This window comes from Mobula hypostoma, chromosome X2, assembly GCF_963921235.1.
Source record: "Mobula hypostoma chromosome X2, sMobHyp1.1, whole genome shotgun sequence".
Lineage (NCBI taxonomy): Eukaryota > Metazoa > Chordata > Chondrichthyes > Myliobatiformes > Myliobatidae > Mobula > Mobula hypostoma.
The window spans coordinates 35,173,603-35,188,140 of record NC_086129.1 but is presented as its reverse complement, the minus strand read 5'-3'; the positions used below and the strand labels follow the sequence as shown (position 1 = coordinate 35,188,140).

General features: G+C 39.2%; 1 protein-coding gene and 1 long non-coding RNA gene across 2 annotated transcripts; one reads left to right on the top strand and one right to left on the bottom strand.

Annotated features, from left to right (window-relative positions):
- Positions 1 to 404: 404 nt before the first annotated feature.
- On the bottom strand, positions 405 to 3,544 carry LOC134340893 (uncharacterized). The gene is made up of 3 exons (XR_010016655.1): positions 3,211 to 3,544; positions 2,905 to 3,092; positions 405 to 1,296 (listed from the first exon to the last, which is right to left on the bottom strand). It is a non-coding gene; the product is annotated as an uncharacterized LOC134340893 (long non-coding RNA).
- Positions 3,545 to 3,690: 146 nt separating this feature from the next.
- On the top strand, positions 3,691 to 13,433 carry smfn (small fragment nuclease). Its single transcript, XM_063038464.1, has 7 exons — positions 3,691 to 4,045; positions 5,151 to 5,234; positions 5,333 to 5,410; positions 8,389 to 8,500; positions 8,935 to 9,043; positions 10,669 to 10,722; positions 12,824 to 13,433. Exons 1-7 carry the CDS (start codon positions 3,791 to 3,793, stop codon positions 12,975 to 12,977), a joined length of 846 nt encoding a protein of 281 aa, XP_062894534.1. The 5' UTR covers positions 3,691 to 3,790; the 3' UTR covers positions 12,978 to 13,433.
- Positions 13,434 to 14,538: the final 1,105 nt, after the last annotated feature.

Sequence of the window (14,538 nt, the reverse complement as noted above, 5' to 3'; positions counted from 1 at the left end):
CAGTCATTAAGGCAGCTCACATTGTTCTTCCTAGGCACCGGTAAAATTGTTGCCTTTTTTGAAGCAAGTGGGAACTTCCGTCCGTAGCAGTGATAGGTTGAAAATGTCCTTGAATACTCCTGCCATTTGGTTGGCACAGGTTTTCAGAGCCTTACCAAGTACTCCATTAGGACCGTCCGCCTTGCGAGGGTCCACTCTCAGTCTCTTTAAAGATAGCCTAACATCAGCCTCTGAGACAGAGATCATAGGGTCATCGGGTGCAGCAGGGATCTTCACAGCTGTAGTTATCTTCAAAGCAGGCATAGAAGACGTTGAGGGCACTGATTTTTTTTTAAGCTGATCGAACAGCCAGCATCCATGTATAAAAGACAAGTCATGTTTACTGAACCAAAGAAGCTTTTATTTTAAAATTTAGAAAAAGAGAACTGTAAATAGTAGATAGAGGAACATCTACTTGTATGGACTTCCAGTCAATAGAGCTCATCTTAAAGACACAATTAGTGAAAACTGAAGCTCATGGAATTGAAGCCAAACTAATGATGACTGAGCTGAAGACCTAAATAGGGGATAACATGCAAGTACTCTAATTAACAGGCTATTACTGGCGACATCCCATAGCAGCCTGTATTGTGCTCTCAAATCTCTTTTATTGTTCATGAACAACTTTGTGTGGCAAGATAACATTAAGATAAAACAATTTTTAAAAATTATCCACATTCAAGTTTGCTGATACAAAGATAAGCAACACATGGAATATAAATATTAAAAATAATCCTTTTATAAATAAATTGGAACAGAAAATGGCATAGTGTTTCTTAGATCAAGGAAGCCAGAATACAATATTGGAGCTATACATAATCCATGATATCATAATCTCATGTCCTGCTGCCCCTATGTATTGACCTTCAGCATCCAGTTTATTATCACTGTCTTCTATGATGTGAAATTTGTTGTTTTGCTGCAGCTGTAAATCGCAAAATCAAAACTACTATAAAGTACAAAATAAATCGTGCAAAAAAAACTGTCATGTTCCCGCACCATTCTGAAATCTGATGGCGAAGTGGAAGAAACTGTTTCTGAATTGTTGAGTGAGGGTCTTCAAGCTCCTGTACCTCTTCCCCGACGGTAGTAATGAGAAGAGGGCATGTCCTGGATGCTGAGGGTCTTTATAGTGAAACCCTGTACCTTCTTAAGGTACTGCCTCTTGAAGATGTCCTCAATGGTGGTGAGGGTTGTGGTTGTGATGAATCTTCTAGATCTACAGCGCCAAAATAGCTACCCATTAAATGAGTCTTTCTAGACAGAAGAATGATTTCATATCAGAAGTGGCACAGTAACAGATTTCAGTCATTTTGTCAATCCAACAATATTAATCTACCCAAACTGAACACCTGGATTTAAGCAATAAACTTCTGTTATTGGAAACATATTCATACTTTGTAGTTTGCTCCCAATGCAACTCATCAAATAATACCAACACTGTAGAGAACCAGGAAGACAAGAAAGGCTTTGGTTTGACTCTCAGTCCAATAACTTAATTAAAATATATCAGCAAAGAGATAATGCACATGTTATCAGTGAATTAGTTAGTAAGAAGAAACTAAGCCTCATCTATTACTTTTGAACTCCAACAGGTTAAATGCCAAGAGTGACGAGCCTACATCTCATCCCTGGTCAAAGAGTCTGGAGCAGGTCAGTGATGACTCCCAACAGAGACAGTCAGCAGCCAGATTGGTGGCACTTGCACCCGGGTTAGCGGTCACTCTTTATGGAAGGACTGAGTTCACGTGGCTGCTCTCCTCGTATGCAGACAAAAAGACATTTCCCATATTCTGAGATTTATGTGATTATTGGACTGTTTCCTACAATTTCCTATAATTTTTTAGTGTTTTCCTTCTTGTGGATGATTGGCAGGTGGGTGATCGGTTACTATTTTGTATGTGCTGGGGGGGGGTTGGGGATTTGGTGCTACTGTCGCCGTTCTTTTCTGCGAGTGAGGGGGTTGGGGATTATTACCTGTAAGGGGTTGTTGATTGTTATTGTGCCTGTTTTTTGCCGCAAGCGAAGGGAGGTATTTTGTGGTCTGCGAGTTTTCTTTCTTTCTTTTTCATACCGGTTGTTGGGGGGGGTGGAGTAGATGTCTTTTCTTTCATCGACACCCATGGTCTTTCTATATTTAATGGCTATCTGAAGTAGACAAATATCAGAGTTGTATTATACAGGCACACTTCAACAATAAAGTGAACCTTTGAACCTTTTAGTCCGCAATATCGAGGTTCAATTGTTGAAAAAAGCATCAGTTGGCAACCAAAGTTGTCTCAACCAGAGCTAAGCATACTCATTATCTGCAAAGCTTGACAGAAAATTTAAAGACATGAAAATAGGATTAGGGGTTTTAACATAAGTGTGGCAGGGAATAAGTCTGACAGAAATGGGATTACTGGTATTGATCAGAAAGTCAACATGGACTCGACTCTCGTTCTACATGATTGTTGCTCCAGATTCCATCACCTGCAATCTCTTGAGTCTTCACAGATTTAATGGGTTGAATGGCATTAAAAAAATCAGAAAACCTCAAACATTTTTCCACCACCCAGAATCACCACTATAAATCGCTGGACGTCCACACTTAACTGGGCGGATATTTCATTGGTGATATCACTATATCCCCACGTCCTTGAGGTGGGAGGGACATGGTCTGAGGTACAGAACAATGCGGTACAAAAGTCCTGGCCCATGAACTGAATACCTGACAATGGGCAAAGCTTGAGGAGTACATTTTGCCTCTCTGTTTTGCCTGTTGTGAATTTTCAGTTTCAGAACATTTTTATTTAAACACACAAAATGAACACCATGGAAACGTTAATAGTGAAAAAGAGTAATTGACCTTTCACATCCCCTTACCGGTGGTGCTGCCACGTTCTCAATTCTACCTCTCTCGATTATTCCGTTATTGTCGCTTTAGCATTTCTTTTAGCACTACTTCAAAATGCACCTTTCTGTTCTTTTGCGCTCGATGCTGCATGCATTTTTACCAAGTAGTCTCTTTACTCTGTAAGCTTCACACGAACAAGGAATTTTAATACACCGGGCTGTATATGAAAATAAACTAATCAGAATCAGATTTAATATCATCGACATATGTCGTGAAATCATTTGTAGATAATCATTAAAATATTAAGGTAAAGCAAAGTGTGTTTTTAAAATTACCTTGCAGTGGACCTCCAAATCGGCTGATCGAGAATCCGCTTTAAATCAACGAGTCTCGGTTCTTCTCGGATCTGATAGACGATTCTCTGATGTGACCGTGTGATTTGAGGAACGGCTAATTCCAGTGCGGGAATCAAACTGACGGAGACAACCGCCCATCTCGGTCAGCCAGTGTATGGTGGATAGTACAGGCACGTCAAGTCTAGGACTTGCCCCAGTTGAATGGACGGGCCTGTGATTACTCTGCACGCAGAGAGACTTCATAGCTAACGCGAATGAATGAGACGGCAGCAACACCGTGCAACAGACGAGAGACAACCCACCAGCCATATTAGCTTAATTTAATTTAATTAATTTAATTTAATGATATGGACGTTAAACAGCATACATAATTTTAAAAAACGTGCTGACGACAAACTGTCCGCGTTGTTTTAATTTGCACTGTAACAGAAATTCAGTCACAGCCCCACCAGTGGGCTAATATCGTAAAGCCATCAGATTTTATGATGCGCTTTGCGACAGTGGTTGGGGCCTGCTGATAGGCGCGCGGGAACCGATTGGCGACTTTGCGGTCAGGCTCATGTTGATGCTGCGTGGTTTCAGGGTTGGCCTTAAAGTGGAGTCTCTGTGCACTGTGGCTGTGCTCTGGTCTTGGAGGGGTAGTCATTTTGCTAATTGCTTGTTCGGTAGCTTTACGCCTTCTGTCGGCCGCCCGTTTCTGGCTTCTCGGCAGCCCGTATTCACTTCGAGTCCTGCAGCTTTGCTGATGCCTCGGCGTCTCACCACTGTGGAAGCACAAGATATGGCAAAGAGAATGGTCTGGGTAGATTTAGAGGTAATTTGTCTTGCTGTACGAACAATTCTTTAGTTGTCAATCATTCCCCTATTAAGGAATCTAGAGAACGGAAAGTGTCGTCTATTCACTTGTTTCATAATTTGCAAACAAAAATAAAGGAGCTCTCTAGTAGTTACATTAATGTTGCTTTTCATGAATTATCCTGTGCTTTAAATGGGTCAGATTCCGATAAAAATGTATTTATTTGCCTGCCTTGTTTTTACTTGTATTTTTGTTTAATTTCTCGGAAGTTAACTTTTTTACAGAAGCAAGTAAATAATGAAGCAAAATATTGTGTGAAATTATTTGGTTTCCCCTTGTCACAGCAGTCAAATTATAATTTAATTACTGACGTGTTTTAAATATGTTGACACATGGGTTCAATTCAACAGGAATTAAAGTTAGGAAGATTGTTATGTTTGGTGTTCCTGCATATGTAATGTGCCAAGGGAGAGTTATTACCACTGCTGGTGAGTTTGTTGATTTGAAGTAGGTGGCGAATGGATATGCACAGATGATGTGAACAGTTGGAATATGATATTGAATTAAAAGAGAGCTAAAACTCATGGTCCTGGTACCTGGCCAAGTTAGTGATATACATAAAAAGGAAACTAATGAAATTTGAAAATGATCTCTATCCAATGTGTGTGCTGGGTGTTGTATAATTGAATAATAATTTCACTTTGTGCATTTTATGCCTAATTTCATCCATGTGTATTTAATGCTGCAAGGAATGTTAATAGCCAAAGCACTAATGTTTGAAATTTGGTGTGGGTTTGTGGGGGGGGGAGGGGGGGGAGAAATCAAAAGCTATATAACACACACAAAATGCTGGAGGAATTCTGCAGGCCAGGCAGGGTCTATGGAAAAAGAACATAGTTGATGTTTTGGGCTGAGACCCTTCAGCAGGACCAAAAATTCCACGGATTTTTTTTCCCTATTGCATGTGTTTTTTAAGAAAATGATAAAACAAACCAAATAATTATTCTATGCTATCGAAGGAGCTTTATACTTTCAAAGGTTAGTGTGTTGTAGGATTGTGCTTATACTGTCAGTCTAATCTAAAGTTACACTATGGTCTGATATTTTTCTTCTTTCTAAACAGATGACTGGATTGGATATAGAAAAAGATAAGATCATAGAAATGGCTTGCATTATAACTGATGCAGAATTGAATATATTAGCTGAGGTAAGGGACCTTCAATTTTTGAAAAGATTCACCTATTGTTAAATGTTATTGAAATTTATTTCTGTTAAACTTGCGTATGAATCTCTATTTCTTCTCAGGGTCCACACTTGATTGTTAACCAACCAAATGAGCTGTTGGATGGCATGTCAGAATGGTGTGCACAGCACCATGGAAAGGTACAGTATTGGCTACTAATGTGTTTATGTTGGCAGTTCTGCACAGTTAACAGTTATGTGTGGTCTGCATTTAATACCAAACTCTAGTTGCTATAATTATTCTACTGTTTTGGTTCATCAAGTACTATTAATGATTAGTTATTAAACTTAAAAAGTAATTGAAATCCTTTTTCTGAAAAAAAACAAGTACCTTAAGTTTAAACTGTTGATATCTCCCTGAAGGATTTGTTGTAATGTCCTGAAATGTTTTGGATTTCTACAACTTAGATTGGAGCCGATATGTAAGTGCTTTTGATAAATGGTATGGTTAGTTGTATACATACTGTGGTTGTCTGAATGCTTTGTGGGATAATGGAAATTGATGAATTTGACCTTGCAATAGAAATCCAAATGTTCAAACCTAATATCACTTTTCCAATACACAAAATAAGAGCAGGAGTAGGCCACTCAAGCCTGCTGTGCTATCCAGTATAATCATGGCTGATCTATGCTGGTTTCAACACCTTTTCTGTACCAGTTCCCCATAACTCTTAAATCATCTTCAATTTTTCAAATATTACCTTCACCTAGTAGATCTATTGATTTGTTGTCCATCTTCTGGGTGTGGGGGGGGGAAGACTCAAAATATTATTGTGATTCAGTACATTTTCAGAATACACTTTCAGGCACCTAAAGTTTTAAATAACAGATTCCAGTTGTGTCCCCCTTTTTTTGGACTCTTCCCCCTATTTAAAGCATCCCAATGTGTACTTTATCAAGCCCCCTTGGGATCTTTGAATGCATATGCTTATATAAGGTCATCCCTCATACAAGGTGAAACTTCATTTTGCTAAACCCGAGAATACTGACGGAACAGTCTAACATCTTTGATGGAACAGCCCTCTCATTCCCAAGAATTAGCCTGGTGAATCTCTTTTGGGCTGCCTCCAATGTTACTATATCCTTTCAGCTAAGGGCACTAAAACTATACATAGTATTCCAGGCGTAGCCTCAAATCCCCCTAAACAACTGTAATAAAGCTTTCCCAGTCTTAAGGAAAGTTCAATAAATGGCAATATGCAGGCTGCCTGCTTAACTATTTGTTGGGCCTGCCTTCTAATATTTTGTGACTTTATACCATTTCTTTTGTTTGCATAACAAACTACCCATGTAAATGTTCTAAATATGGAATCGGATTGAAGAACCCTCGCTGAGAAGGTCTAAATCAGGAAAATGTAACTTGGATGATTAATATACATAAAACAAGAAATAAACCATGAAGGGGTGTAGACTTTTTAAGCTTGCATTGTGTGTTTTTTTTAATGGATGTGATTCTGAAATTGTGACAAAATATAGTCAGATTCAGTAACTCAGGTCGGTTAGAAAGCTTTCATTCCTAAATGCATTTGCTTTTGAAGCCAGTGGGCCATTGGATATTCAAATTCACGTCATTCTGGCCACTGGTCTATTGTTGGATTGCATTTGCTCTTCTCGGAGACAATATTTATTATGGTCAAAGCAGGTATTGGTTCATTTTTGTTGCAAGTACCTAGATAGTGAAAAACTTTGTTTTGTTAGCCATCCATACACATCATTCCAAAAACAAAGTGCTTTGATATATACAAAGGAAAAACAGGTAGACAGTAAGGTACAAGGACCCAGGTGAGATAAATCTGTGTGGTCAAGAGTTCATCTTCAGTAAACAAGAGGTCCATTCAAGAGCCTTGTGACAGTGGGATAGAAGCTGTCCTTAAGTTTTGTGGTGCATGTTTCAAGCTTTCCATTTTCTGCCTGATGAAAGAGAGGTTGGGAAAGGGCTTTGATTATGCTGGTTACTGAGGCAATGAGAAATGTAGACCAATTATATTTGGTGATAAGCATCTGAGCCTGGTCTCAAATTGTCTCGGATCTCCATGTCATGGGACCAAGACCTTGCTGCCTAGACCAAGTGCTGGCTGATGTGCACTGGCTTTTTAATGTTCTTTTCTTTTTTAAAAAAAAAATAATCGCTCATGGCCACCTTCCACAAGCAAGTCAAGGCATCTTTATTAAATGTACATATCTTGGAAGCAGTTGTGATTCTCAGGGTATCTATTGAGCTCTGCTGATCGAGATAAGGTGCCCTGGAAGTAACTCAAAAGCTTCTATAGATGTACTGTGGAGTGCATTCTGACAAGCTACATCACTCTCTGGTATGGGGAGGGGGTGGGGGTGCGTGTGCAGGCTACTGCACAGAAGCTACTGAAAGTTGTAAAATTAGTCAGCTCCATCTTGGGTACTAGCTTCCCTAGACTACTTTAAATCTTCAAGGAGTGGTGCCTCAGAAAGGCATCATCCATTATTAAGGACCCCCCCCCCCCCGCCCCATTGCCCAGGACGTGCCCTCTTCTCAATGTTACCATCAGGAAGGAGATACGGAAGCCTGAAAGCACACTCTCAGCGGCTCAGGAACAGCCATCTGATTCCTAAAGGGACTTCGAACCCATGAACACTACTTCATATTATTTCTGTTTTTGCACAATTTTTAATATATTCAATATACATCCATATATACTTACTATAACTGATTTAATTGTTTATTTTTCTTGCTATATTATCATGTATTGTATTGAACTGTTGCTGCTAAGTTAACAAACTTCACAACACAGTGATAATTCTGGTTCAAGCTCTCTGTCCTGAGGAAGTGTGTAAGATGAAGAACAGATGGCATAAACTGCTGGACTTGTTTTATAAATAACTGGAAGCACTGACATTTTTATCATTATTATTACAGGCAAATCTTGGCCTTTTGGCTGGTCTGTGGGGTGTGGTGTAAATAGAAATTAAGGTATAAGTTTTAAAAATGCACTAATCTGACTTAAAATTTGCTGCAGAACTATGAAGTTACCTTAGTTGTAGGTTTGATTGTAACAGTGTGAATAATTATGACCTCTGCCAAGAATTTGTGCTTTTGGCTTTGAAACAGTAAGTATACACTTCTTTGCTTTTAACCATTACAGTCAGGTCTCACACAGGCAGTGCGGGATAGCAAAATCAGCCTGCAGCAAGCAGAATATGAATTCCTTTCCTTTGTACGGCAGCATACACCTCCAGGTCTTTGTCCTCTTGCAGGTATGTTTCATTAATTAAAGTATTCTCTGACTGCATAAATTTTCTCATTCTGCCAGTGCCCAATACTTAATTCATTTAAAGTAACTTTGTTGTAGGTGAACCCTTGAAGCCATAAGGGACAAAAAAATCACCTGGGTAGTAAAATAAATATTTTGTGAAATAGCTTTTTGCAGCAAGGTATATAGTCTACTCAAAATGGTTGTGACATAAGTAATTACAAAATGATTGAATGCGTGTGGAAGATATGTTTCTTAAATGCTGACCTTCCTTGCTTAAAGAATGTAATTGATAAAATACTTTTTAAAATAACACATTAGACCATCAAAAGAATTGCCAGGGCATGTTGACATATGGTAAATGTACTTGTATGAGTTCATATCTTTCAAGGGATGAAATGTAATGTTGTGCAAAATTCAATGTCTCTTGACTTCCAGGAAATTCAGTCCATGCTGATAAGAAGTTTCTCGATAAGTATATGCCACAGTTCATGAAGCACTTGCATTACAGAATAATAGATGTTAGCACCATCAAGGAACTGTGCAGGTAAATGTTTAATCATGTAACAAAGCCCAATATTATCAATTGACGAGCTATTTGTACATGTTATGCGCTTGAAGTAAGGTACACCCTAACATTCGATTGTCGTACAAGTGATTATCATTGAATCATCACTGCCCTTGATGTGTTGTTCAAATGTAGCACACAAGTTACTAAGAGCATTCAGGTTGCAGCTACAATAGACAGTTACCAATGGAAAATTTGTAAATGCTCTTTATGTGACACATGACAAATGCATGTTTCTTGTATGGGAGTAGACTTTTTGGCCCCTTGAACCTATTCCTCTTCAATAGGCCAAAGTTTGTATACCTTAGTTCCATCTACCTGCCTTGCTACATTCATGTGAGCTAGTGAAATCTTTATTTTTGTAAGAGGTCCACTCTTCTACAACATATTCTAAACAGTCCTAGATTTCTTGGACCAAGTTTTGTGCCATTGGTAAATTTGAACATGTACCAATTATAACCCATCACTAATTTTAGTGGAGATTTAAGGCCCAAGCTCCTCTTGTTGGAGCATGAATAGTTGTCTGCCTTTCACTTAGTGAGTATGCCTTTGAACCAGGTCTATATTTTTTCTTCCCTTAATGCTTTAACTATTGTTAATTACAGCTAAAATCTCTTAGATGGAATGGGATCAGAATCTGAAAGACTGTACTAATTAATTAGTCTTGATTAATCCTTAATCTGGAACTTTAGTTACTTCCTCATAAAATTCAAATTACTTTAACACAGCCTGTCATTAATAGTCATAGTCATACTTTATTGATCCCAGGGGGAAATTGGGTTTTGTTACAGTTGCACCATAAATACTAAATAGTAATAGAACCATAAATAGTTAAATAGTAATATGTAAATTATGCCAGGAAATTATGAAATAAGTCCAGGACCAGCCTATTGGCTCAGGGTGTCTGACCCTCCAAGGGAAGAGTTGTAAAGTTTGATGGCCACAGGCAGGAATGACTTCCTACGACGCTCTGTGTTGCATCTCGGTGGAATGAGTCTCTGGCTGAATGTACTCCTGTGCCCACCCAGTACATTATGTAGTGGATGGGAGACATTGTCCAAGATGGCATTCAACTTAGACAGCATCCTCTTTTCAGACACCACCATGAGAGAGTCCAGTTCCATCCCCACAACATCACTGGCCTTACGAATAAGTTTGTTGATTCTGTTGGTGTCTGCTACCCTCAGCCTGCTGCCCCAGCACACAACAGCGAACATGATAGCACTGGCCTCCACAGACTCGTAGAACATCCTCAGCATCGTCCGGCAGATGTTAAAGGACCTCAGTCTCCTGTATGTTGGCTTTTCAATAAGCTTGAGCTGCTCTAAATGGTCAATAATCTTTGTAATAGATGTTGAATTACCAGTCTGATTTCCTCATTTCTTTAAATTACAAAAATTGTGTAATTTCCCATCTACACAAGTGTAGTATTGGTCAGGACTTCTGTATTTCCTGCAATTAATATCTTTTTGACATTAAATTTCTCTATTTCTAGCATTATTCAATAACAGCTTTTCCCTTTTTAAGAACATTTTTTTTCTCTGTTTAATCAATTGAAGTCTTGCTTTTGAGGTAAAACTGAGTTGTGTTTTTCTTGTATTTAGACGTTGGTACCCAGACAAGTATGAAGATGCACCAAAGAAGAAAGCGTCACATAGGTGAGTAATGCCTGTTTCGTAATCTGGAGGAATAATTAACTGGGGCAAGCTTATTTGTGAATATTGCCTTTTTAACTGATTCAGATAAAATCAAAACATTTCTGGACTATTTGAATAAGCGGTGATTTACTTCCCCCCCCCCCACTTTATTTTGAAATGGTATACAGGTCAGGGAGTTTGGGAAAGCCCATCCTGCTATTCTAATGCACTTTTATTTTAGAATAAATCTTGGTGTACTTGTAATATCCTATAGTGCTTTATTTTTCAGAAAGGCAGGTGAGTCATATGAAAATGTATTTTTGGGGAATTAAGTATTGGAGAGTTGAAATCAAGATTAACAATGCTAGACTGTGTGCAGAAATGATTTTAAATGAATGGAGCAAAAGAAGGAAGGAAAACAATGCCACCCTTTAAATGTAGTGACCACTAAGCACATCTTTCCCTCCCCCCACCCCCCGGCTTTCCGCAGGGATCGTTCCCCACGCGACTCCTTTGTCCATTCATTTCCCTCCCCCATCCCTCCCCACCGATCTCCCTCCTGGCACTTATCCTTGTAAGCGGAACAAGTGCTACACACACCCTTACACTTCCTCCCTTACCACCATTCAGGGCCCCAGACAGTCCTTCCAAGTGAGACAACACTTCACCTGTGAGTCAGCTGGGGTGATGTACTGCGTCCAGTGGTCCCAATGTGGCCTTCTATATATTGGTGAGACCCGACACAGACTGGGAGATCATTTCGCTGAACACCTACGCTCTGTCCGCCAGAGAAAGCAGGATCTCCCAGTGGCCACACATTTTAATTCCACGTCCCATTCCCATTCTGATATGTCTATCCACGGCCTCCTCTACTGTAAAGATGAATCCACACTCAGGTTGGAGGAACAACACCTTATATTCCATCTGGGTAGCGTCCAACCTGATGGCATGAACATTGACTTCTCTAACTTCGTTACTGCCCCACCTCCCCCTTGTACCCCATCCGTTATTTATTAATTTTATATATATATATATATATATATATATATATATTATTTTTCTCTCTCTCTCCTTTTTCTCCCTCTGTCCCTCTCACTATACTCCTTGCCCATCCTCTGGGCTCCCCCCCCCCCCTTTCTCCCTGGGCCTCCCGTCCCATGATCCTCTCATATCCCTTTTGCCAATCACCTGTCCAGCTCTTGGCTCCATCTCTCCCCCTCCTGTCTTCTCCTATCATTTTGGATCTCCCCCCTCCCCTCCCACTTTCAAATCTTTTACTAACTCTTCCTTCAGTTAGTCCTGACGAAGGGTCTCGGCCTGAAACGTGGACTGTACCTCTTCCTAGAGATGCTGCCTGGCTTGCTGCGTTCACCAGCAACTTTGCTGTCTGTTGCCAGCCCTTAAATATAGCTTTGTAACGTTAATGCCAAAATGCTACATGTAGTTTTTAAAAAGCCAAAGTTGAAAGTAACAGTTTTGTGCAATTAGCCTGGGTCTTGATTTAGTCTGACTACACTTGGAGTATTGTGAGCAGTTTTGGGCCCTTTATCTAAGAAAAGGTGTGTTGGAGAGGGTCCAGGGGAGGTTCATGAGAATGATCCCAGGAATGAAATGGTAAGCATTTGATAGCTCTGGGCCTGTACTCGCTGGAGTTTAAAAGAATGAGAGAGGATCTCATTGAAACCTATTGAATATTGAAAGATCTAGAATAGTGGATGTGGAGAGTATGGTTTCTATAGTGGGGTAGTCAAGGACCAGAGGCAAACCTCAGAATTGAGGGACGTCCATCTAGAACAGAGATGAGGAAAAATTTCTTTAGCCAGAGGGTAGTGCATCTGAGGAATTCATTGCCACAAACAGCTGTGCAGGCCAGTTCATTAGGTATATTTAAGGTGGAGGTTGATGGGTTCTTGATTGATGAAGGGAAGGCAGGAGAATGGGGTTGAGACAGATGATAAATCAGCCACGATAGAATGGCGGAGCAGAATTAGCCCATTGAGCCTGCTTCTATGTCTTATGATCTTTTGGGATTGTAGCTTGAAAATTGTACTTTGCCTTCAAGAAAACTCACCTAAAATGTGCTATTTTACTGCATGAACTAAGACTGATTTAATCTCTTTAGAGCTTTGGATGACATCCGTGAGAGCATCAAAGAGCTGCAATTTTATAGGAAGCATATATTCAAAGAAGGCAAAGCAGAAGAGAAAAAACGAAAAATGCACCAAGAAAACGGTGACAGTAGCAAGCAAGATAGCCAGATCCAAGGCTCTGACTAACATGCTGAAAAAGATCTTCCAACAATTCTTAAGTGGCCATTTGCACAATTCTTGCCCTAACTCTGGGCACTTCAATATGCAATATTGTTTGTGACAATTAAAAGCATTGTCCAAAATATCTTCCATGTTTAGTTGTGTTTTTTTTTTGAGCAATTGCAATGAAACGTTAGCGAGTTGGCTTTGTTTTAACTGGAACCCTTGTGCAAGTTAAATTTGCAGCAGCATTAATTTAGAATGCTGCTTGAACTTTGAGCATTGCATCTGATATTATCTTGTCTCTTTCTGGTAGAGAAGTGCTTTAAACTCAACTGCACGTAATAATGCATCCTCAGTGACTTATTAGTGTTTTGGCTGATCTCAAGCTGATTTTTTGTAAATCGTGTTGAAATGTTTGGACTATAGATAAGAAGTTCTGATTACTGAGGCCTTTTACATTGTCTATTCACTCAGTCTCAACTTTGATATGCCATGTAATTTAACAGCAGTTGAATATAAAGCATTTTTATTCAAAATTAAATTCCTGCCTGTTACAGCAAATGTGTCTTGGCCATCACATTGATGAAGTAACAATATACAAAAAGAAAAACTTCCAAGTGTAAGATGCAAGGATTTTCTATATGAGAAGTAACCTGCTGAATGTTAGAAACTAACTAAGTATGGACATAACCTTTTGTGTGAAGAAAAACAACTGAGATTCCTGTACTTGGTCAGGATAGTTTAGGAGCTATTAAAGATTTGGAGGTGGGTTGGAAAAACATGCATCTGCAAGAACAAGACCCTAAAATAGCTTGTCCGTTTTTCCCTATAGCCACTCTTGACCTAGAAACTGGTGTAAGCACAGTGCAGAGTCTTCCCAATTCAGTGTCAATTACTTGACAAGCAATTACACCAGTTCAAATGTTTGAAGTGATTTTAAACAATTATTTAGGTGTTTAAAAAAATTGAAGCCAATGATAAAAATAGTAGATCTGAGGCTGTACGGATGAAGGGTTTTTGCTAGTGCATCTCTAGCTCCAGGAGTGGTGCCAGTGGAATAATGGGCAAACAACTTTAGTTATTTTGCCCTTATATTTAATTCTGGTGTGTATGGATATGTTCTTAAAAGAACTGCAGATATTGGAATTGACTTCAAGTCAGGAAGCTTCAAGGTAGAAAGAACAAAGTAACTTTTCAGTTATGCCTTTTCACCAGACTGGATAAATTTAAAAGTCTCGAATTGTAGAATTATGCAACTTGTGCAGTTTCTAGCTGCCTTATTAAGTAATACTCTTATCCACAGATGCTGTCTGACCAGTATACAATAAAACTGATTCTCCACTTACCAAATTACTGGTATGCCAGAATAATAGGAATCTGGCTTTCCTTGGCCCTGGTTTCTTTAGTCCCTTTCTAGTCACTGGGTTCACTGCAAATATTTCAATATATAGCTTTTATATATTAAAAAAGGGTTAAGTATTAATAAGGAAAAAACAATACTCTAGAGAATCTCCTGGTCCATTGTTGCAATTCCCGAGGTTCATTCTGATTTTTTAATTTCTGGATGGAGTGTAAGTTTTTCTTT

Coding starts and splice junctions, on each gene's coding strand:
- smfn (XM_063038464.1), top strand. CDS start 3,791: ATGTTGATGCTGCGTGGTTTCAGGGTTGGCCTTAAAGTGGAGTCTCTG. Junction 4,046..5,150: donor TGGTCTGGGTAGATTTAGAG/GTAATTTGTCTT, acceptor CTTTCTAAACAG/ATGACTGGATTGGATATAGA. Junction 5,235..5,332: donor AATTGAATATATTAGCTGAG/GTAAGGGACCTT, acceptor ATTTCTTCTCAG/GGTCCACACTTGATTGTTAA.